General features: G+C 39.4%; 1 protein-coding gene and 1 non-coding gene across 2 annotated transcripts in view; one reads left to right on the top strand and one right to left on the bottom strand.

Annotated features, from left to right (window-relative positions):
• MPP4 (MAGUK p55 scaffold protein 4) overlaps positions 1 to 24,070 on the top strand; it is a 37,235-nt gene extending 13,165 nt beyond the window's left edge. Inside the window, exons 10-21 of the mRNA XM_057551921.1 lie at positions 1,369 to 1,433; positions 3,716 to 3,733; positions 6,732 to 6,770; positions 8,914 to 8,934; positions 11,948 to 11,962; positions 13,095 to 13,136; positions 15,101 to 15,271; positions 16,862 to 16,942; positions 20,031 to 20,124; positions 20,519 to 20,627; positions 21,628 to 21,762; positions 23,548 to 24,070. Of these exons, the coding sequence (XP_057407904.1) occupies positions 1,369 to 1,433; positions 3,716 to 3,733; positions 6,732 to 6,770; positions 8,914 to 8,934; positions 11,948 to 11,962; positions 13,095 to 13,136; positions 15,101 to 15,271; positions 16,862 to 16,942; positions 20,031 to 20,124; positions 20,519 to 20,627; positions 21,628 to 21,762; positions 23,548 to 23,739 (982 nt within the window). The 3' untranslated portion in view covers positions 23,740 to 24,070. The remainder of the gene's footprint in view (positions 1 to 1,368; positions 1,434 to 3,715; positions 3,734 to 6,731; positions 6,771 to 8,913; positions 8,935 to 11,947; positions 11,963 to 13,094; positions 13,137 to 15,100; positions 15,272 to 16,861; positions 16,943 to 20,030; positions 20,125 to 20,518; positions 20,628 to 21,627; positions 21,763 to 23,547) is intronic.
• LOC114238903 (U6 spliceosomal RNA) lies at positions 22,569 to 22,672 on the bottom strand. Its single transcript, XR_003624149.1, has one exon. It is a non-coding gene; the product is annotated as a U6 spliceosomal RNA (small nuclear RNA).
• Positions 24,071 to 24,509: the final 439 nt, after the last annotated feature.

The following is a 24,509-nucleotide window of genomic DNA, read 5'->3' as shown; positions in this document are numbered from 1 at the left end:
GTGACAGGGTCAGTGGAAAGGAAGTCAGATCAATGGATTATAGGTCCCTATGGGGTTGATAGATTATTGGAGTTGGGAAGATAGGAGGTGCTGGTAGAAGAAAGGGATGCTGGAAATGGAAATTATATAGAGATTGTAGTTTTGGGTACTGAAAGGCCTAGGGTATGACAGTGGGATGCAGTGGCTGAGGTCATTGGAAGGTCATTGGAAGAGAGGAGATCAAGGAACCAAGAGGCCGGGGTGTTGGAAGGGACATCTTTGTGCCTAACAAAATCTTCATGCATTATGACAGAGTGGTGTTAAGAGCATGGGAGTTAGCAGGAATAATCTGAGAATGGCTTCCAGAAGAGTCGGGGAAATGGCTTTCAAAGTGAGGGCATCTAGGGAAGAGGGATAATGGTCTGGAGATGGCCAGGAGAAGCAGGACCCTTCTCACACCCACGGTGGGTGACGTCGGGGTGGCAGCTTGAAATCAGCCCCAATGGGAATATTGGCGCTAGAAAAATCTGCAAAGCTGCACATGGGGACTCATCCCCCCGAGCTGGTTTGCCCACACACCACTGGGAGTAGGAGAGGAAAGAGCCACCTCTCAAAAGGGGCAGGGGAGCAGTGACCTCAGGGGGACCTGGGTTTAGTTAGAACAAGAAGGTGAAGGGCTCACTCCAGGTACAGGAGGAGGTTTGAGAGATTTCGCTGGAGATTTACTGCCAGTTCCAGAGGGTGTGTGAAAGGGCTTCAGCGAGCGGCAGGTGGTGGATGCAGCCTTACAGGGATTAAAGCGCAGAGGATAAGGGATGACCTGAGGACACACACAGGGATAAAGCCCTCATGAGATTAGTCCTCATGGTCTCAGAGCAGAGAGTGGCAAGGAGATTCCAGTGGGGGTCTTGCAAGGAGCACACAGAAATGGCAGGTTTACTAGATGAGCGCACAAATAAAGGACAACGGAAGGAACTGAAATTCATGTGGCTCTAAAGGGACCGTAGAGAGCATCACAGCCTGGGAGGGAAACCAGAGCATGCGGTGAAAATCCTGAGACCAGCTGGAGCGGGCTAACATGCCGGAGAGGCAGGAGCCATGGCTCATGCAGTGAAGCTCTGTGGCGTGTGCACTAGTGGTCGCAGGCCAGATTTTCACCCTAAGTCAGTGTGACTCTGAAGAGCTGCTGTGAGGCACGAAAGAATGATAAGAAAGGCCATGCATTTGGAGAATGTATTTGACAGTGTGTTTGGAGGTGAAATCTCCTTGTTCACTTGGTTGGAAGCAACAGAATTCTCGGAAACATTCTGTCCTGCATCTATTTCACCTGGGTTAACCTGGATTAATTTTTTTTTTTTTCCTTCTCACAGTGTATTTCTTTTTGCATAGGAAGCAACGGGAGTTCTGGTGGTCTCAGCCATACCAGCCTCACAACCACCTCAAATCCACCATATGTGAGTGTGCTGACACCTTACACCCAGGCTGTGCATCACGGGAAAGCCAGCTCCCTCTCTCCCAGGGCTGGCTCCCCGCCCAACAGAGGATCTTTAAATGTCCCCATACCCCAGATAGCTTCCTGGCAGCCATCTGAAATCCTACCATAGACATTCATTCCTTTGGATTTAGAAGAGTTTTCAGTTTGTGAGAATGCAAATGTTCTCGTGATCACTCCCCGGCTTGAAGTCCCCTGAGGTGTCTACAGCTAGTCCATACATTATACACCTACTGGCAAGCAAGGCTGCAGAGCGGCACAGTGTGTGTGCCTTTGATGAGTAAACACGGGACTGAATTATTATTTAATGAGTGTAGTTTGTTCACTTCACAGTATTTTAGATGGCGGTGGAGGAATGGTCAGCAAAGGGATTCATGTTGGCAAATACTTGTGAACGACTTACTGCCTTAGTGAAGGGTGTCGTAGCTCGTAGAGCCCAGCTAGAACCTGCTGATCAAGGACCGTCTGAAATGCTCTCTGGCAGGAGTTACAGAAGGGGAAGAGGTGCCCGGAGGAGGGAGAGGGAGAGGGGCACGGACAGGAGGCTAGGCGGGCACTAAAGTAAACATCGATTTGCCCATGGAGAGTCCTCATCCACTTTACTTCTCAATTCTCTAAGCCAAAAATTATTATTTTTCCCCTTGGAAAGATATGATGACAACTATAGAGACATTTTTGAAAGAAAACACTCTTAAAATTCCTTTACACTGACCATATTTTCCTACTGTCTTCCAGTTATAGAACCATATTTTACATGGTTACAGTAACAGTTGCAATACTACTTTTTATCTTTTTTTCTTTAACTTGACATTTTATCAGAAACATTTGTCATGGTATAATCTTCATAGTGATATTTTAGTTATTTCCCCTGTGCTTTGAAAAAGTTCCTTTACCAAACCAGATTGAAGTACTCCTTTAACCCATTTTCCTATTTCATTTATCAAAGGCATGTGAAAGTGCTAACTAAGCTTCTAACCCGTATCTGATAACTAGTAGGGCCACGGGTTGACATCTAACTTGCTTGCGTAACCTATGTGCCATTTCTATTAGAATTTTGCAAAGTCCATCCTGAAAAGAGTTTGCAGCCGCATATTATTATCCTTACAAATCTCTGAGTCCAGGAACCCCAAGTATGGAGTCACTGGGTTAAAGGGTCACCTCTCACAGGGATGTTTCTTTCTTTTTTAAAAAAATTTATTTATTTAGTTTATTTTTGGCTGCGTTGGGTCTTTGTTGCTGTATGCAGACTTTCTCTAGTTGTGGCGAGCGGGGGCTACTCTTCGTTGCAGTGCGCGGGCTTCTCATTGTGGTGGCTTCTCTTGTTGCGGAGCACAGGCTCTAGGGCTCACGAGCTTCAGTAGTTGTGGCACGCGGGCTCAGTAGTTGTGGCTCGCGGGCTCTAGAGCTCAGGCTCAGTAGTTGTGACGCACGGGCTTAGCTGCTCCGCGGCATGTGGGATCTTCCCGGACCAGGGCTCGAACCCGCATCCCCTGCATTGGCAGGCAGATTCTTAACCACTGCGCCACCAGGGAAGCCCCAGGGATGTTTCTGATGGAGCACATCATTTTCTAAACTATCAGGTCATTTCTTTTTAACTGTTGTAGATGATATTGCAAATAAATATTATTTTGTATCTTTCTGTTCTGCCTGGATGTTACCATGGGAAAAAAAAATCTCAGGAAAGGGTTACTACTCAGGATGTAGAGGCAACTTTATTACTCAAGAGTTACTGAAAAATTCCAGGTGTCTGTTAGTTTACAGATGTTATTAAAAAGTTATTTACTGAAGATGCACTTGTAATTGTCATCCCTCTTTCTTTCCCTCCCTCCACTCTCTCTCTCTTTCCTCTCTCTCTCCTCCTTCCTTCTTTTCTTCCTCCCTTCTCTCTCTCTTTCTTTCCTTCTTTCCATTCAAGATTTGAGTGCCTAAAATATAATGAACAAATAATAAGTGCATTAGTTCAGAAATGAATAGAATGCAACTCTTACAGAGCTTATTGGGATAGAAGGGAATAGGATTCGCCAGAAGCAAATAGATCCCATTTCCAACAAGGCTCATAAATTTATTGGTTTCTATAGGATATTCACTTATCATTTTGTTACTAAGTCTCCATTGAATTTTTAGAGAATAATTTTGGCACTTTGCTTTTCCTACTGTAGGTAAGTTAATCTGATAAACTATAGCATAAACTACTGTGCTCGCTCTCTCTTTTTTCCCCTGCTTCAATCATTTTTCTGCACCCAGCGATTTCTATGGAAGAAGGTAAGAAATAGTATTTGTAGGGAAAAAATAACTCATCTCCAAAGCCTCCTAGAAATTTCCTATAGTTTTCTTAATTCACTTCAATTTCAATTCAGCTATTTATTAAGCTCTTCCTGTGTGCCTCATAGTGTGCTAATCACTAATACCCTAATTTATAAAAAGATGTCAGTCAAAAGAACACACACTGTGTAATTATTCTTAACACTGAGAGGAATAAAAGAAAAGAGAACCAACATTTATAGGCAGCCCCAGAATCTAACACAGCACATGGTAAGAATTCAATGGAAGTTGTGAAACTGATCCTCTGTTTTGTTTCAACTGCTTTGTACACAATGTCTAAAAATAAACCTGTAATGAAATTGTTATTGTTCCCATTGTATGGATGAAAAGATTGATAAGGTAAGAACATTGTCAGAAGTTGCAAACAGCCTGGTCTGGATTAAAGTTGCTCTCTGTCTGAAGGGCACTACATCAGGGGCAAATTGGGCCTCCAGTTATTACCTCTCCCTTTCTTCATGCTCAGACACCAAGGTGACTCATTATGATGCCAAACACACACACACACACACACACACACACACAAGAAAGCAAGACTCTGTCTGCTTGTGGAGAGGGGAAAAGAAGAGAGAAGAGCAGTCCCCTTTGCCACCATCCACATTTCATCCCTGAAATTGGAAAGGGGAGGGGGAGGAGCATGGACAGGCCTTTGGGTCTCTGTGGTCTTGGTGGGTGACAAGCCCACTGTCTTTGTCAGCTCAGGCTGCCATAGCATGATCACACAGACTGGGTGACTTTAACCACAGACATTTATTTCTCACAGTTCTGGGGACTCTAAGTCCAAGATCAAGGTTCTGACAGGGTTGGTTTCTGAGGAGACTTTTCTTCCTGGCTCGCAGATGGCTGCCTTCTCGCTGTGTGCTCACATGGCCTTTCCTCTGTGAATGCGGGGTGGGAGAAGTGTGTGGGGAGAGAGGGAGAAGAGAGAGAAAGAGAGAGAGACAGAGATCAATATGGTTTCTTTTCCTCTTCTTATAAGGCCACCAGTCCTTTTGGATTAGGGCCCCAACTTTATGACCTCATTTAATCTTAATTATCTCCTTAAAGGCCCCATCTCCAAATACAGTCATCTGGGGGCTGGGATTTCAACATATGTATGCATTTTTGGAGGGTACAAATCAGTCCATAACACTCACCCTAGCCCATAGTGTGGAATTGTTCATTTTTAAAAAAAGATTTATTTATTATTTATTTATTTATTTTAGGCTGCGTTGGGTCTTAGTTGTGGCGCATGGGATCTTTGTTGAGGCATGCGGGATCTTTCGCTGCAGCGCGCGGAATTCTCTCTAGCTGTGGCGTGCGGGCTCCAGAGCACGTGGGCTCCGTAGTTTGCGGCACATGGGTTCTCTAGTTGAGTTGCCCGAACTCAGTAGATGTGGCACGCAGGCTTTGTTGCCCCACAGCATGTGGGATCTTAGGTCCCCCACCAAGGATTGAACCCGCATCCCCTGCATTGTAAGGTGGATTCTTTACCACTGGACCACCAGGGAAGTCCCTGGAATTGTTAATTTTGAGAGCACAAAATCCGTGGCTCTTTTAGACCCCAGGGTTACATATTAGAAAAACCAGGACTACTTGTGCTGTTATTAGAGATTCTCTCCTGGCCTCTGTAAAACAGGAATGACAATTGTAGTTTTTGTTTGCCTTTAAATCAAAACCCTCTAGTTATGTGCTAGGAACTAATGAATTCACCATTATAAATTACTGATCTGGAAAATAATCTCTAAATGAATATAAGGAATTGAACAACAGTGTTAAAAATCTCAGCTATGTGACTTGTTCATCTGTGCTCCTATCTCTATAAAAGAGTATTATTTCATAACATTTTCATATTGCACATTTTACTTAAAAACAATCAATGATATGATCTTTAAGGAAGTGATGATAAATTTATTGTATTACTTTATAATAGTATAGCTTATTATACAAACTATAATTTGCACTTTTAGAATATATAAGACATTTGTTAAAATAGTATTTATTGATCACTTGGGAATTGTGGGTATTGTGCTAGGCTCAAGATATACAGTGCTGAAAGAAAAAAAATTTTTTTTCAGAACATATGTTCAAATCAACTATTCTGATAGTAAAAGTAAAATTCAATTTAATAGATAATTAGTCATGTGCCTACCATGTGGAAGACACAAAGCTCTATAAAATACGTAAAAATTAGTTAAGATTATTTCCACTTTTCAAGGAGCTGTCTAGGAGGGCGAATAAGGCAAACACCTAAATGATTATATTACGAGGCAGAGTAGATGTGCAATAGCAGAGAATTCAAGGTAGTAGGAAGAAAACGCTGTGCAGTTCATGGCAAGGATATTCATTTTGATCAGTGTTGAGATGGACTTTGAAGTATTACAGGCTAAGAGAACAGCCTAAGCAAAGGCACAGAGGAAGAATCAATGGAGTCTTCTCTAACAGGAGTGTAAGATACAAGAAAGAGACAGCAGTTTTCAAAGCTGGGTTTGGGTCACACTGTAAAGAGCTTTGAGTATTAGGATGAACAGTTTTAAAAGTTATATTCTTTTATTCTCATACATACATCCCAGCTAAAGGTAAAAATAATTAACATTATTGAGCACTTACCATGAGTCTGAGCTTTTCCTGCATTATCTCAATCCTATCCTATGTGGTAGGTATTATTACTACCCCCATTTATAGACAGAAGACTGAGGCTTAGAGGTAAACTAATTTGTCCAGCATTCAAAAGCCTGTGCTTTTAGAATTTTAACCATTCGATGTCCTGTGGCCTCCCATAGCCTACATTTTCATTTAGTACAGTAGACCCCTTTTTATCTCTCCGAGTGAGCAATAGTTGTAAGAATAACATGATTATAGGGTGGTCTGAGTTTCATTGCCATAAGCCTATACATAGGGAATTTCATCTGTGATACTAACATTTTAACTTCAATTTTTCCCTTTCTATGCTCTTTTATAGAAGATGACATGAAGATTGACGAGAAATGTGTGGAAGCAGGTAGCATTTCCTCTTGATAGATTTACCACCAGGAGAAATATGAAGCAGCTCAGCTATAGATTTCCTGAAGCAGTCAGTCAAAGGGGCCACAGGCTTATTTTCTGGAAGAAATGTGTAAAATAAATCCCCCACCGCAGCCTTTTTCTGTGGTTCTGACACTTGGAAGGGAAGCACAGCTGCAGGAATGTCTCTATGCTTCAGACCAACCTTTTAGAAAGTGTTCTAGAAAGCAGTATTCTGGAAATGATCACAGGAACACACAGTAACACTCAGGTGTTACATTCAGTAACATTCAGGAGGAACTCCTGGAAACCACGTGCTCTTGGTGAAATACTATAAAATATTGAGATATCAGATTTTTATTTTTTAATTTTTAAATTTTTTTAATTTTTATTTATTTATTTTTAAAACATCTTTATTGGAGTATAATTGCTTTACAATGGTGTGTTAGTTTCTGCTGTATAACAAAGTGAATCATCTATACATATACATACATTCCCATATCTCCTCCTTCTTGCGTCTCCCTCCCAACCTCCCTATGAGATATCAGATTTTTTAAAAGCAAAATATCTATTTGATTATTGTTTGATACCATTTTCTGGTAGATTCTAGTATAGATCAATAGTCATGGGTTCCAAATTTCTGAGAAATATATAAATACTTCACATTTCTATTCTTAGATTTTTTTTGGAAATTGGGAAAAGATTTTTCAAATTTAGTGGCAGAACTAAGATTGGTTCAAGAATCACTAGGATTTTATTGGAAGACTAGTTGGAGAGTCTTTAGTCGGATAGGTGACTTTGTCTTGGCTTTATGGGTTAATCTAGTTTTTAGACATTAAATAATGATATGAAATGTTTAAACACTGGGTATTTCAAAGATTTACATATATTTCCCAGAACAACTACAGAATAATGCTGACATTATATTTATTTTACCAAGTACACATCCTGGGTTTTTTTTTCTTTTCTTTTTTTTTAACTTGTAGTACTATTCATTTCCTTTCTGTAATTTTAATTAAAACTTTTTATTAGGTAACACATTCACATATTTAAAATTCACATATTGGTTTAAAATATACAAAAGTATATTCAGTAAAATTCCCTCTCTCTTTCTGTTCCCCTACTCAGTTTTCTTTCTTGAGGCAGCAAATGCTCTCAGTTTCTTGGGCATCCCTCCAGACGCATTCTGTGCAACGATGTATATTTTTTTCTCCTCTCCCACACCCTCATTCTCACCTCTTTTTAAAACACAAATGCATGTACTCTTTGATGGTATGCTATATACGCTGTTCTGTTCCTGGCTTTTTTACTTAACATTACATATCTTGGAGATGATTCCATCATATTACATAAAGAGCCTCCTCATATATTTTAAACGGCTTCTTGGTTAAATAAGTAATTGTGCATTTATATAATCACTTATTGGTAGACATTTGAATTATGTCCACTCTTTTCTATTATAAACAATGATAAATATATCGTTTCACAAATGTGTGTATATCTTAGATGCGGCATTGCCTGATGTAAGGATGTGTGTGTTGGTAACATTGCTATATATTTCTAATTGCTCTCCATATAAATTCTAGTTTTTTTATGCTTAATGTCTCTTTAAAACACTAACGAGAATCGTTTTAACTGATGAGGGACTTGGTTTATCTCAGGTATTTCTCAGTCACCTAAACAACCCTAACCCAACCAAGCCATTCATATGCTCCTTCTCCTAGCCACACTCCCCTTGCTTATGGACCCCCCCAAAGCTTCAAGCAAACCTCTAGCAGCAAAGCTGTATAGTATCCAACCATCTATTGGTGTTTACCATGACATTCCACCTTTTCCTTCCCTCTGAGCCTCTTTTTAATTTTATTTTATTTATTCTCTTCTATTTTATGATTTTATTTATTTATTTTAAGCTCCTGCTGTACCCCTTCTTGTCATCACAGCCCAACTGCTTATATATACTCATTTAAGGCTTTATATGCCACAGACACACCACTGAGTTGGCCTTGATTTAGGAAAAACATTTTAAAAGTGGTGTGTGTGCAGAATCATAGGGTCAGGGAATTAGACTGTTGAACTATAGACTCAGTATGGATAGTAATGTAACTATACTTTTGGTTTTTTGCCTCCATGGAAAACCATAGATGAAGAAACATTTGAATCTGGTAAATAAAACATGAATATCTGATACTGATTTTTAAATGTATATTCCAAATTTTGGTATAACTTAAACACTTTTAATGATACAATAATTGCTTAAAGACATAAACAGTATCGTCATGAGATATTGTAAACTTCACCATAAGCAGTGCTTCTCATTTGGGACATTTTGGAACCCTATGGGGGCATTTTTTGGTTGTCACATTGATTGGGGACACTACTGGCCTTTAATTGGTGGGAATCAGGGATGCTAGATGACCTGCTGTGTGTGAGACCATCCTGCATGATCTCCTGAATGTCCTGCTGGGCAAAACTCATTAGGAATCTGAGTAAGTAGTTCTTTAGTACACAACAGTGATGTAAGTTTTCACAAGATGTAACATGAAAAGCTCATTGGTTTAGAAGACAGTCATTATGGAGACAGACATTTAAACAGAATAAAGACATTGCCTTGAAATTACTGAATAATTTATTCCACACATTCTAATCCATACTGATATTAAATCAATGGAAAGTGAGGTACCTGTACCAAACCAATTATTTTCTTTTTCTTTAATATGTTATTGCCATTATTGATGACACATGGTATCATCAAGTGTCTGTTCCTCAAAGTAATGTTGACGTTATTAGTAACAAAATAAGCCCCATGGAGTATTTTGAAAAACTGGCAACATTTTGGAGCATGTTAACATTACTAACTTGCTTCCAAGTATATGATGTTTCCTCATTTTCTCCATTTTGTCAGTGCTATGGCATATTACACCTACCTCAGTTAAGGCAATTTCCCTCTTTCCCATATATGCCAATAAATCTGGTCTGTTATCAGAACACTCTTTGTTCTAGTGTCCACTTGTTACTTTGCTCTTCTATTTTTCTATACTTCATATAAGGACTATTTTCTGATTTTCTCACTTCCTTTAAATCCATGCTTCTTCAGTATAAGTAGGTATAAGCATCTAATAGTTTATGTCTTCTAGAGAAGCCATGCCCAAAGATTTATATTTTGAAATATATACTTTTTGAAACACGTACTTTTAAAACATAAATTACTTCCTTTTAATTTTCCTTTACATTACAGTTAGAGCATTACGTTGCTGTTTTTAAATGATGTGTTAGAATATATCTATGAATTTCATTTTTTAAACTTAGAGAGATTGTTATAAATATTAGTTATAAAAGAAGATAGCATTGGGACATCCCTAGTGGTCCAGTGGTTAAGACTTCGCCTTCCAATGCAGGGGGTGTGGGTTCAATCCCTGGTCAGGGAGCTAAGATCCCACATGCCTCATGACCAAAAAACAAAAAACATGAAACAGAAGCAATATTGTAACAAATTCAATAAAGACTTTAAAAATGGCCCACATCAAAAAAAAAAAATCTTAAAAAAAAAAGTATTGAGACACATGGAGTTGGGAACTACTCACCTAAATTATTTATATACCATTTATGTTGCTTCTAAATTTCCTATTTTCAATTAGATAGTTGGCTCGTTAGGGGTAAACTTTTTTTTTTTCCCCTCACACTGCTGCCCAGCTTGTGGGATCTTAGTTTCTTAGTTCCCAGACCAGGGACTGAACCCGAGCCACGGCAGTGAAAGCGCCAAGTCCTAACCACTGGACCGCCAGGGAATTTCCTGTTAGGGGTAATTTAATGATCTACACTTGGTTCAATGTTTGGGATTGGTTTAATTTTTAATTCCTCTGAATTATAGTCATTATTCTTTGCTCTGTTCAACGCATCATTTTGTTGGGAGACACTCTACATGCCAAACTTGTGGCTGAGGCTTAGAGGTATTGTGATGTCTGTGAAAGGAGAGGCAGTGTTGCAGTGGTCAATGCCATGGACTGGAGCCGGATTGTCCAAGCATGAATCCTGGTCCAACTAGCTGGGGGTCCTCTGTCACTTAACCTCTCTGCCCTTCAGGTGCCCATGTCTAAAGTGGGAAAAATAATTTATATAAGTAAAGTGCTTAGAATGTAAGTGCATGAGTGTTAGCCAGCATTTTAATGAAGAAATAATAGGGGCAATCAGCAGCTAGTTCTTTAATAACAGCACTGCAGAGGAAAGTGTGCAGCTGACCTTAGTTACTGCAAAGCACTCCTTCTGGACTCCTTTTAGTCGAAAGAGTGAGAACTCTCAAGTACCTTATTCTGAACCCAGCTCACTTGGGAGCTCAGTTAAGGAACAATTGGCACCCAGCTGGCATTTTTTCTAAAGAAATAACGACAGTCATTCATGATGCTTAATTCTGTTACTTAGAGCATTTAATGGGCAGTTAAGTTTCTTAAGTTTTGGTCCCAACTCTTCTCTGAATGAAGTATCATGTGACCTCTTTGAATTTCTCTGGATGGTATAGTCTAATTAGGAATGCCATTTTAAAAAACATAAAAACACCCCCCCCTCAACGAAAACCAAACAAACAAAAACAGGGGTGATGGATGTTTCAAGATGTCTAGAAAAAGAAAACAGTACACTCTGTGTTCAGTTGCACCTGTCTTCAAGGGACCAGCTGGAGATGGAAATGTGTGACTGGACCCGAACAGGTAAGGAATGAGGACACTCGGGCCAGAGGCTGTTGCAGAGCTTCCCCAGTGGCCCTTCCACCACTTCCTCGCCTTCACAGGGCTGCAGCTAGATGGCCTCTGGGAGAGAAGGGAAGAAGAGGCTCAAATCGATTGCCTTGAAAATTTCTCTTTCAAGCCCCATTCTTTGCCAACCAAGTAGAGAGGAGTCTGCATGGATAGAAAGCCTTCAAGGAGAGTCTAGATAAGCAACTTGCAGGAAAAGTTACTGTCTGCTGGGCAGCAGAAGCAGGTCCAGCGAGTTTCTGAGTTTCCAGTTGTGCGTTGTTCATTTGCCTTGGCAGGTCTTGCCCAGGTTACAACTTTCTCTAAGGGTGACATGAATGCCTCACTTGTGTCATTTGTCTTTATTGCTATTTGTCTTTATTTTGCCAACTTGATCTTCTCAAAGGCTTAACTTTTTCATGTCTGTTTCTTCACTTATCCAAATATCCAGAGGAACTTTCAGAAGGTGACTATTCATTTTTATGTCCTTGATAAGCCAAATAGAGCTATGTTTGAGATCTTTCAGTGCCTCAACATGAATACTTGACTGGATATATTTTAAGATAAGACATGATATTTTAAGGGTGAAATCAGTGATGAGATATACAATGTCATAGAAAATATTTTTAAATGAACAATGAAAGTAATTAAGCTGTATCACTGTATCCCTAAGTAAACATTTCCTTTTAAACTTATTTCCAATTTTCAGTTAGAAAAATATGCTTACTTACCAGAAGATGGAATTGATATTGGTGTGTTTTCTTTATAGTTTAAAATGGGTGTTTAAACACAAAGGTTAAGAAAGAAAGGTATATGTCCGTTCATTCTATGAACAAATGCTCTTTCTATATTATTTCAATGATCAGAACAGAGTTGTATAAGTGAAAAAGAATACATGTTAGTAAAAAGTAATTTGAAAATGATAGCTTTATAATATTTTTTCCCAGAGTTTTGGACAATTTTTCTGAGACCCCAGTGGAAGCAGAGACAGAAGTTTAAACAAGCTCTAGATGTTACTGCTGGGCACAGTTTTCCTAACTTTTGTCTCTCAGAGTCCTGGACAGTCAGAAACAATTTGCAGCCATAAAACAAATACTAATTTCATACAGAATGAACCACTTCATAAGGGAAACAAATAAAAACCCATTTCTAACAAAGAGATTAATTATAGGACCTACAGAACACCATATCTATGAGTTAAAGCCAAGACCAGTTTATATGTTTCCTTTTTTTAAAATCAGTTTTCTTTGGGTACATTTAAAAATGTATACCCAAATTTATGTTTTTACTATGACTCAATATCTTTCTTATAACTTTAAAGAAGACTATGATAGGTTTTGTTCCAACCATACTAGACAGAATATATTCAGTGTATTGCTAAATTTCTGGATAGTGTCTCTATATAGTTTGGTGCATGTGATAGGATAGAAAGTGCTTAGGACATTTTTCAATAAGGCACTCAAGGATAAAGTCAGCTGTGCTGCCATCTACTGAAATAGTGTCTCTCGAAGATTTGAAGATAATTTCATGCATCCATTCTAAGTAAAGTTCTCATTCTCCTTTGCCATATTCTGTTCCTGCCATTTGCTGTGTTACAGACAAGGAGGAATTCGTTGGCCATGGTCAGAAGTTCTATATTGGTAGGTAATGATTAATAAAAGGTGGGTCTTTGTCACTTGCTGAGTTATATTCATATGAATATAACTTAGTATATGAATTATGAATGAGCCTGACTCTTCTGAAAGCTTCTTTTGCTGATGGATGTTCCCAAACTTGTTCCTTGTTCTGGTTTCTCTCTATCCTTTTTTAAAAAAATAATCAGTATTCTGATGTGTTGATCATTTATCGTAATTCATCTGGTTTATACTGGATATCTCCTAATTAATCATCAAACACAAATCTTTTGTTTTCTTCCAGTCTGTTCCATAATGTATTCACCTTACTCTAAAGAGACCAATTCTCTGACCACTAAACTTATTTTTTATGTTCACGTTTCCATGAACTGAGCAGAGCTTTCTGAAAGACCAGGCATCTTCACTATTCATTTAAAACCATGCTGGGCTTCCTCCTTATGTGAGACAGTGGGAAAACAGCAGGGCTGCAGGGTCTGTAAAGCAGAATGTTGGTCCCCAGGTCTGGATGCACATTGGAATCATTGGGGACCTTTAAAAAACATGGGGCCACTTTTCTGCATCCGTTCCAGAATAATTCAGCCCAAAAGCCATTAGGCAGGCTGAGTAGGGTAGGCATCTACACACATGTGGAGAAGAAGCGGCCTAGAGTGGGGCATCAGAGCTTGAGCAGGGTGGGGAGGGCATCACTGCAGGGATGATGGCGGCCTGGAGCAGGTCGTTGGAGCCAAAGTGAGTGGGGCAGCTGCCATCACTTGGGCCCCGACACCTCACAGCCTCTATAAATATGCCCCCCTTACCTAGTTTGGGCTTGGCACTTCCTGCCAGGCTGCTGGATACTATGCGTCCCCCATCCTGCCCAGGTGCTGTTAATTGATACAATAAGTAAATGTATTGAGGCTAATGAGAGCTAGATTTCCCACTCTTAGAGAAAGGAGTTACCCATATGGAAAGGAGGAAGGCTAGAATGAAAACTGTAGTGTCGAATTGGCATTGTAGGCATTGGTGTGAACTCATGGTGTTCAACACATATAGATACAAGCAATGTAAATGTGTGTGTATTTATATATTCACATATAGTCCCTAGCTCTATCTTCTGACAGGACCTGGGAATGGCTCTGAAAATACCAGAAAGCCCTGTGATTCAGTAGGCAGATTATGCGGGATTCTAGGAGTTCGGAAATCACCACTAAGGTGTCCAACTCTGCCACTGAGCACACAGTGGTGGGTAACCACCTAACCTGCCTGTGTCTAAGTGTATCCACCTGAAACGTAAATCAAATCACGTCACACCCAACTCTCCACCGTCCAGCGGCTTCCCATCCCACTTTGACCACAATCCAACACTTGACCAAGTCTCTGTGTGGCCTCCTGGCTTCCTTTGCAACCCCATTTCCTACCCTCTCCCTACTGCTCACTGCCCCTCAGCTACACAGGCCTCCTTATCTTCCGCAAGCATCCAAGCAAGATCCTTTCTCTGCACCCTTGCAATGCTGTTCCCTCAGCCTGGACTGCTCTTCCCCACAGACGCCTCCTCACCTGGCTGCGTTACATCATTCAGAGCCCTGCTCAATGTCGACTCTTCAGAGACGCTTAAATGAACCGCCAACCTGAAAAAGCGTCCTGGTCACCATCCACTTACCCTTCTTCTAAGCACTTATTTTTGTTGCAGTTTGTTTTTCTCTCTCCTCCTGCACGAAATGTAAATTCCATGAGGAAATGGGCTTGGTTTAGTTGACCACTGTATCCCCAGCACCAATGCCCGGCACATAGCAGGCGCTGGATGAAACTTAGAGGTCACGTGGGAGCATTTTGCTGTTTTCCTTTGTATTGCTTCCTATCTTCTACCTTCAGACAGATGTGTGTGAATTAACTCTTCCGGATCACAGTCACCGCATGCTCCGTCAGGTGTGAGGCAGGAAGCGATCTCTCCCGCCCTGGGTCTCACGTCCTGTGCGTTTCTTCCCTCGCAGCCGGTTTCCGTCGCAGCATGCGCCTCTGCCGCCGCTGGTCCCACCTCAGCCAGCTGCGAGCCAAGGTGTGCGGCGCCAGCACCTGCTCGGGCGCAGCGGGCGCCCCGTACGAGGAGGTGGTGCGGTACCAGCGACGCCCTGCAGACAAGCACCGCCTCGTCGTGCTCGTGGGTATGTCCCCGAAGGCAGTGTCTCCTCAACCATGGCGAGGCTCTCCTGGATTCAGTAGTCTTGCATTGGGAGTAGTGGTAAAAGTAAGAGTCTTTATGGACCTGCATATAAACACCTTAAAAAAAAATAAAGCCTGCTTTTTATGTGTGTTTATAAATAAAACGTTATGGATCATGCTTTTATTGTCTACAATTGAATGCGGTATGCCATGGTGTATATGAACCTGTGTAATAACAAGATGTAGTATGATTAGGTTATAAGCGAGATTTTTTTTAATATCTGGTTTAGAATTTGTTCTATAAGCATAGATGAATGTTTCCCCCCAGACTGGATCATTAGTCTCTATTAGAAATTGAAACGCTTAAGATTCATTCCCTTAAGAAATTTGTAACCACCTCCTTTAGAAGAGTGCCTAAAAGTCTTCTGGACTGTATCTTTGGTGCTGAAGAACAGGCAAATATAGTGCTGGGATGATCTACTTTTTAAAAAAATTTATTTTATTTATTTTTTGGCTGCATTGGGTCTTCCTTGCTGCACGCTGTCTTTCTCTAGTTGCAGAGAGCTGGAGCTACTCTTTGTTGCGGTGCACGGGCTTCTCATTGCAGTGGCTTCTCTTGTTGTGGAGCATGGACTCTAGGCGCGCGGGCTTCAGTAGCTGTGGCACGTGGGCTCAGTAGTTGTGGCTTCTGGGCTCTAGAGCGCAGGCTCAATAGTTGTGGCGCACAGGCTTAGTTGCTCTACGGCATGTGGGATCTTCCCGGACCAGGGCTCGAACCTGTGTCCCCTGCATTGGCAGGCGGATTCTTAACCATTGCGCCACCAGGGGAGCTGGGGAGCCCTGAGATGATCTGCTTTGTGACCAAGATCTCTGCAAAGCTGGCCACTGCTGCAGTAGGAACTTACCTCTTACTGCCATCTTCTCTGTGTATTCCAGTTGTGATCAAGGCAGGCCCCTTTGGAGCAGAACAACATACCTTACAGCCAGGACCAGCTACAGAATTTTTAGGATGCTGGGCAAAATAAAAATGCAAAAGCCCCTTATTCAAAAATGATTAAGAATTTCAATGTGGGAGCAGAAAGCATTAAGCCAAGCGCAGTAGCCTAAGCATGGGCTTGTGGACCACGCAGTTCTCTGCTCATGAAGCCAGCCCTATCTCCAGTTGCACATGGGGGTGCTGACTCCACCATCTGTCAGGAGATGTGTCCCTGAATTCTGTAATTGTGGAAGCTGGTTGAGATGTGATAGGAACTTCATGGGAAGAGAAAAGGCAGCTTGTCTCAAATGATCTGACTCGAGGCCAGAGAATTCTGAATATCCAACATTAGACAAAGTTTGCTGGGGTGACAGGTTCCTGCAATTCCCTACCTCATTTCTGAATGTTGGAGAAGTGTGGGTTACTCCATGGGTCACCAAGAAAATTCCCAAGAGTCTTCTGGGGTTATTTCAATTCGTGAGAATGGAAACTATGTTATTTCCCCAATACCATGTGCTCTCAAGTGTCTTCAACAGGAAGACTGAAGTGATGATTTCATCACGTAACTCTACTTATCCACCTCTAATAATTTCCATGTGTGGTGTTTTGTGTTTAGGACCTTCTGGTGTTGGAGTAAATGAACTGAGGAGACAACTCATTGAACTTGATCCGAACCGTTTTCAAAGTGCTGTGCCACGTACGTTTACTTTTTCTTTCACAGGGGTTCATGTTTTGGTAGAACTTTCTTTGCCTCTGCAGATGTACTCATCTCACTTAACTATGTTATACCATCTTTGTTGTAAGATTATAAGACACAAGAGATAGTCCTCAAGATTTCTAACTATATTTATTTTAATAGAGGAAATTGATTTACTAGCGTGTAGCCTAGCTAGGCTTTTAAAAGGTGACTCTTCTTTTCATTTTTTAGCAATCATATAGATAACCTTTCAGGAAAACTAAATATTTAGCAACAATGGCTAACATTCATTCAGTACTTACTATCTTCCTGGCGGTGTGCTTGGCTCTTTAAATGCTTTATCATATTTTTAATTTTAATATATGCACATATAATTTTATATAAACTATAAGTATTATACCATCCAAGCTGGAGGAGCATGTGGGTGTGGGTGCTTCCCCTTCATCTCAAGGCAAGAGAGAAGAAGTTAGGAAAACCACTTAAAGAGCTTAATATGTGTTCCCTGCTGTTTGGGAGACACAGAAGACTGGTGTCAGAATTATATCTGAAAAATCTAAAGGATGAGAGCTTAGAGGAAGTGGCCAAAGGCTGTATTTTGGGAGGTAGCTGCCCTTTTAGAGTCTGTCACAGCAAAAGAGTTGTGATTTTCCCCAAGGACCAGATCTGGGTGGATAACGTGGAAGAAAGTCAGCCTGGGGTTGTCTTGGTTCTTGCCCAAGAGGAAGCCTCTGTAAAAGGAGGCCAAAAGTGAATCCCCAGATACCCGATGGTGTGGAAGAAATCACAGATGGCTAGGTGGAATAGAGATGGATTTGAGATATGCAGCAGTGCTGGTGGTGGTGGTAGCCTCTGCAAAATAACCCACTACATCCTCTGGGAGATAAAGAGCCAGATTTAAACATCTGCCAGGTCTAAAAGGAGCCAAGAGCAACCAGCATCAGCATCAATTAAGTAATAATTTTTCTGCACTGCTTGCCTCTCCTCTCTCTCTCTGCACTCTAGCCTTGCATAGTTATAAAACTGGGGAAGGAGCAGTAGAAATGCAATGAAAGGGAAGAGAAGAACTGAATCAAACTCAGTTTCCTGACTTCTGACTTCTCTGATGGCAGGCTTCCCTGGGTGAGGCCAGTCTGAGCCAGTTGTGGGGAGAAGAAGCCTAAAATATAAGTGAAGTTCATAATTTCGATTATTACATGGGAATGGAATTTTAATCATTAAATTGAGGCTGAGTTCTTGGCATGAATGATAATGAACTTTTTTTTAAAACCTAAGAGCAATCAGGAGAGTCATGGGAATTTCATCCAGGGCCAGGGAAAACAAAGTTGTTTTATGACCACATTCCATAGGTTGTGCTTTCCAAGTACAGTTTACATATGTAAGTATGGACACTAATCTCAAAAACAAAAATTAATAAAGAAATCACCATTTTCAATAATCTGGATAAAAATAAAATGCCCACAGAACACAGAAGAATTGTAAGTTGTCTGGATAACCATCATTCAAAGTGGGAATATGTCGCCCATATTTTGCTTTTTAAATTGAGTGAACAGTTTTAAGCTTAAAATGAATGCCTTAAAATGAATTATGCACCAATTCACAGACTTTAACCTACCATATAAAATATAGTCCAGTAGAAGACAAGGAGAAAGGGTCATCTTAGGCTTATATTTACATAATTTACTATCACCTGAGAACTAGAATTTTTTTCAGTACAAAGCTTTAGAAGAGGGACTTCCCTGGCGGTCCAGTGGTTAAGACTCTGCGCTTCCACTGCAGGGGGCGCAGGTCCAATCCCTCGCTGGGTCACTAAGATCCCACGTGCTGCGCAGCACGACCAAAAGACAAAAACAAAAATGCTATAGGAGAAGTGGCATAACTGTAGGAACTATAAAGATATAAAGAGAGGCTTGAATAAAGAAAAAACAAAAATGATCCCCAGATGACCTTTGCTTTCTGAGCTTCTTGAAATGTCCAGAACTCCTTTTATCATTTAGGGCCTGTTTCAAATTCCTACTTGGTCGTTTCCATGTGTTGATATCATCAGATGTTGATCTTTTTCATCCTTAAACTTTATCAAATACAAATACACATTTTTTTTATGAATAAGGAGAATTTTTTGTAATACAGGTTAAGGGACTAGCAGCTTTGCAGTAGATACAGGTCACAGAGTTGGAACCGTGTCTTATTCATCTTTGTGTTCTAAGAACCTAACATGATAGCGGGAACATAGGCACTCAGTATATGTTAGTTGAATAAATGGATGAGCAGACAATGAATCACTTTTAGGTATTCAATGAACTCCTATGTTCTACAACCAGGTACTATTTAGGTTGAAGAATCTATAGTCAAAGTGGTGATATCAAAGAATCAGACTGAATCCAGACTCCACCAATCTTTCCTTTCTGGAGATCGCTAAAACTAATCACCATCTCACTTGGATATTAATGCATCTGGGCAAAACTGCAGACTGTCATGAGCTTTCTCCATTTCAAATCTGAGACAGTCTGGCATAATAGGAGACATTAGTCTGGGAGGAGTCAGGACACCTAGGTGCTTGTTTTCAACTTTGTTTTTCATTTGTTTTATTCATGTGAGCAAGTTAGTTACTCTCTAAAATCTTCAGTTACTTATCAGTAAACTACGGATAATAACCTTTTACATAGCTACGAATGTGAAGGATGAAATGAGATCTTGGGAAATGCATTATCTAAACCTAAGATATTGCTGGTTTTGCTACCCGGGGGGCCTTAGCCACCTTAGGGCTCACATATACTTCACTACTTTCTGTTCTGAAGTAACAGCAAGAGTTCCCTTAGGGCCTTCTTATCTTGGCTTAATACATAATACACTCTGGTCTAGTTTATACCACGAACACTTCACAAAGGCTTATGATTAGCTGATTTTGATATGAGAACTTCTACTTTCTTATCACCAGTCTGGCTCCCTTTTTTGGTTCTAGCATTAAATTTATCTATCCGTTTATGTATTAATTTATTTATTTTGATCAGACATCTTTATCCAAACGCATATGGGTAACAAAACATTTTGAAGATTCTAAACTCTTTTTTAAAATTCCCTTTTTTGTCAGATACTACTCGTTCCAAAAAGAATTATGAAATGGATGGCCGTGAGTATCACTATGTGTCAAAGGAAACATTTGAAAGCCTCATGTATAGTCACAGGTAAGCTAGACGTCCAGAATCTGATTCTCCCCTCTGGTTGTTTAACATTCAAAATAGAACCCCTAGTTTTATGCATTGTCCAAAACTCCTGGGGTAATTTTTTTTGCATCTGGAAAATTGAGTAAGGAAATGTATATTGATTTACTAGTACACCAAATCATTGAGTTTGGAGAGGGAGCAGAACTGAGCTGCAGATTTTAGAGAATTTGAAGAAGTAGTTAAGTCCTAGATCTCCTAACATATTTTTTTTCTCCTGTCAAATATCCACTAATTCATTTTGTGCCATCAAGATCCACATATTTTATTCTATTCTGTTGGAGTTTATCTTTATGTTATTACTAATAATATTTTACCTGTAGAAACAGTTCTTGTTTTCTTTGTCCCACCCTTGCAGGATGCTCGAGTATGGTGAGTACAAAGGCCACCTGTATGGCACTAGTGTGGATGCTGTTCAAGCAGTCCTTGATGAAGGAAAGATTTGTGTCATGGACTTAGAGCCTCAGGTGGGTCTGTGGTGGAGTATTTCCCATCTCCCCAAAGTAATGAATGCATGTCATCCATTTTATGCACATGCTTTAGGTTGTAGTGAGACACTTTATTCTGTTAGGATAAGACCACTTCCCATATCTAAGGACCAGGATCTTACTTGAAGGATCAATTGCCATTATCTTGTCTTAGTTGGGGAAAAAAATCGAGTTTCTCAGACAAAAAAAAAAAAGAACTGAGCAGATAGCCATAAAGAAAACTAAGAATCTTGCTTTGACCTTGATCACAAAGGCATCAAGGTAACTTCTTGTGGAGGGAATAACATGTTGCTTTACACAAGGAGGTGAGGTTCCTATGTTATCATGTCGATAGCTGTCTCCCTGAGACCATATGTGGAATAGAGCAGGAATAAGCGAGTTAAGGTAAGATAAAAAACATACAACGTGTAGTCCAAATTTTTATAATCCTGTATTTTCTTTGCATTTTTCTGTAGTCATGTAAAAATATACCTTGTGTGCTAAAGAAAATCAGGGGATATGAGATTTGTTCTCACTTGGTGGTCAAACTGGTGGTCAGTGTGAAGATGTCAGTTTTATCTGGTTTGAGACAATGGCAAGAGGAAAGGGAAGTGAGGGTGAAACCGAGCTGATTGGTCTTGAGAGTCTGTCCTTGTCTTTTCCCCACGAGATCATGCATAGAATCCTATTCTCAGATTTCAATAAGGATGTCATAGCTAGCAAGAGGAAGAACCAGTATTTGATCTTAATTTTGATTCCAGAACTCCATCTCTTAATTATTAAAATGTTTTTTAGAGTTGAGGACTTGGGAGCACATGAGAATATACTCTGGTTAAAAATAACTGCTAATTTCTGTTCTTAGAAATTTTGAGAACATTCATGTTGATTCTAGGAAATTAGGACTTCTGTTTTTAGATCTTCAATCTAATGCTCTCCCAACTGAGATATTTTGGTTGCTAGGACTTCTGTTTTTAAATGTGCATTTAATTTTTCTGTGTAGGGTATTCAAGTGGCTCGAACCCATGAACTGAAGCCCTATGTCATATTTATAAAGCCATCTAGCATGAGTTGTATGAAGCAATCTCGGAAAAATGCCAAGATCATTACAAACTACTTTGTGGACATGAAGTTCAAGGTAAGATACAAAGGAAATAGATGAGTGTATTGTGGGGGGGTTTTTCCTAGTCAAAAAATTACTGTATTGTTTCCAGAGTGTCCCTATGTTAAGTAATATAATTTTTGTTTCTAATGAAACAAAAATTTATGACTTTTGTTTCATTTATCCTTTTTACTGGACATCATTTATAGATATTAAAATAAAGTTTAATAACTACTATAAGGCTACTCATTTTTTTTCTCCTCTTTTTGGGTTTAGCTTTTAAAAAAAAGGCCCTCAAGCCACAATTTGCAGTCACACAGAAATTGGGTGTGTGTATTTTAAATAGATTATTTATTTTACAAAAGCATTTGAATTTACTTTAAAATGCTCTAGTCAATTATCTCATCTGTAATATGAGATACCTTTATAAATATATATTAAAACACAAAGGATGTTTATTAATGATTATAGCAATAATAGAGGGGCCAAGCCAGGTGGGATTAATCAAGTGATTCTTTTTCCCAGATATACATATATTTTTTTTTCATTAAATACACTTTAAATATTTTAAATCATAACATACATTCATCAAGGTGTGTAAATCTTAAGTGTACAGCTCAATGACTTTTTACATCTGTATGCACCCAGGTAACCATCACCTAGATCAAGATATTACATCCACTTGTTTGTGTGTGCATGTAAGTGTGTGTGGTAAAAAACATATAACATAAAACACAAAACTTACCATCTTAACCATTTTAAGTGTACAGTTAAGTAGTGTTAAGTCTATTCATATTGTGAAGCAGATCTCCAGAACTTTTTCATCTTGCAAAGCTCAAATTAAACATATGGACTGCTCCACGAATTTGCATGTCATCCTTGAATAGGGGCCGTGCTAATCTCTACATCATTCCAATTTTAGTATATGTGTTACTGATGGGAGCATGAGGTATCATTATATTATCCTTTATCTCTCTATTTTTATCTTCATTATTTTTTCAATGGCTACCGTATGGAAGTTTGATTCTCCAGTTTGCATTTCAAACAGTGGAGTCTGTGGATATATTCTCTGAGTCTCATGGGCATTTCAAATTCAGTTCTCATTTTTATGGCAATCCAAAAAATTAACAAAATTGCTTCTGGTCATCTTATAAAGGAGTACTGCCACAAGATTTCAGTGCCTGTATTTATGTTTGTGTTTATGATTGCATTAGCAATAAGTTGTACTGTTTTAATTATTGTGGACAAATAAGAAAATAGTAGCAATGAATGTAATGCATTAGTGCCAAGTGAAGGCCAAATGACCTTGACTAAAGGAACATTTCACAATAGTAGAAATAGACAATATTATAGGTGAATTCAGTCATCATGAAGCAAAGAGTAATAAAGGTATGCCTCATTTCGAAGAACCAGGTCTTTGAAATAATGTCATTCTTATCAGATTAATGTTCATTTGAAATTTATGTTTTAAGTTTTATTTATTTTTAACTGGTAAAATTTCTTTGGTTTTATGTTGTGTATGGTTTGAGAGCTTCAAGTGTTTAGATAATAGAGTAAGATAATTTAAGTCCAAATAGGAAGTTGAGAGGATTGGTCTGTCTACAAATTGTTACTCAATTTTGTGAAAACCTGACCTGGGAGACATTAAGTAAGACTAAAGATAGAAACATAAGTTTTGTGGTTTAGAATGGAGGACATTTATATGACATAACTGTGTTTATAAACAGCTACACAACTGAATGTAACAGCAATAACAAACTGTATATTATTTCTATTTGTCTCATTAAGTTTGCTATGCATATTTTTCTATTTCTCCTAAAGGATGAAGATCTACAAGAGATGGAGGATTTAGCCCAAAAAATGGAGACTCAGTTTGGCCAGTTTTTTGATCACGTGATTGTGAATGACAGCTTGCAAGATGCATGTGCCCAGTTGTTGTCTGCAGTTCAGAAGGCTCAGGAGGAGCCTCAGTGGGTACCAGCGACATGGGTTTCCTCTGATACTGAATCTTAAGGAGGCCTTCTGCTTAATACTGGAGTTTTAACAATGTTCACCTATTACAGAGAGCTGGAAAAACAGCTGCAATCTAAAACAGCACTATTGTATTTGCCCTATTATAATGTGTGCAACTTTAAAAGTGCTGCAGTTCGTTAATTAATCTTATTTGAAAAAAAACTGTATTGTATGGTTATGTAGAGTTATCTATTTGGCTTTCAGGGGAAAATGTGTTCCTTTACCTCATATGCAGCAATTGGTAGGAATATGAACAATGTTAAGTCACTGAGTAAGAGAACCTTTCACAGATTTCACATGGCTTTTGTATGATTCAGATAAAAAGAGCTTTCGTAAATAAAATAAGTCGTATTTAATTTCAGAAACTGTATTTTACCTTATGAAACTTCTGTTTTATAAACATGGATTTGACAAAAAGTACCTAGTTGACTAACTGCAAGAAAGAAGGGTTAATATACACATTTCACATCTAACATCAAAACTTACAGAAACAGCACTGCTCTCATTTTACACATTAGGCTACAAGGAAAAATTATTCTTTTGATCAGGGCTGCAACAATCATTAATTTTCCCAAAAGCCAGTATCTACATTTATGCCTAAATTAGGAAAGAGCAATGGATTTTAGTGCTAGAGACCAACATCTGAGAAAACCACGGGCTGAGGATGTTATTCCACTAAGTCTTGTTTTTCTTACTTCCTTAAGTCTGAGGCTTCCAGTCGCTCTTCTTGCCCTAGCATCTGTTCATCTTTTGCATCATTCCCTAACTTT

The sequence above is a fragment of the Balaenoptera acutorostrata genome, chromosome 8 (genome assembly GCF_949987535.1).
Source record: "Balaenoptera acutorostrata chromosome 8, mBalAcu1.1, whole genome shotgun sequence".
Lineage (NCBI taxonomy): Eukaryota > Metazoa > Chordata > Mammalia > Artiodactyla > Balaenopteridae > Balaenoptera > Balaenoptera acutorostrata.
Note: the sequence above shows the minus strand (reverse complement) of the source record. Positions and strands in the feature narration are given on the sequence as shown.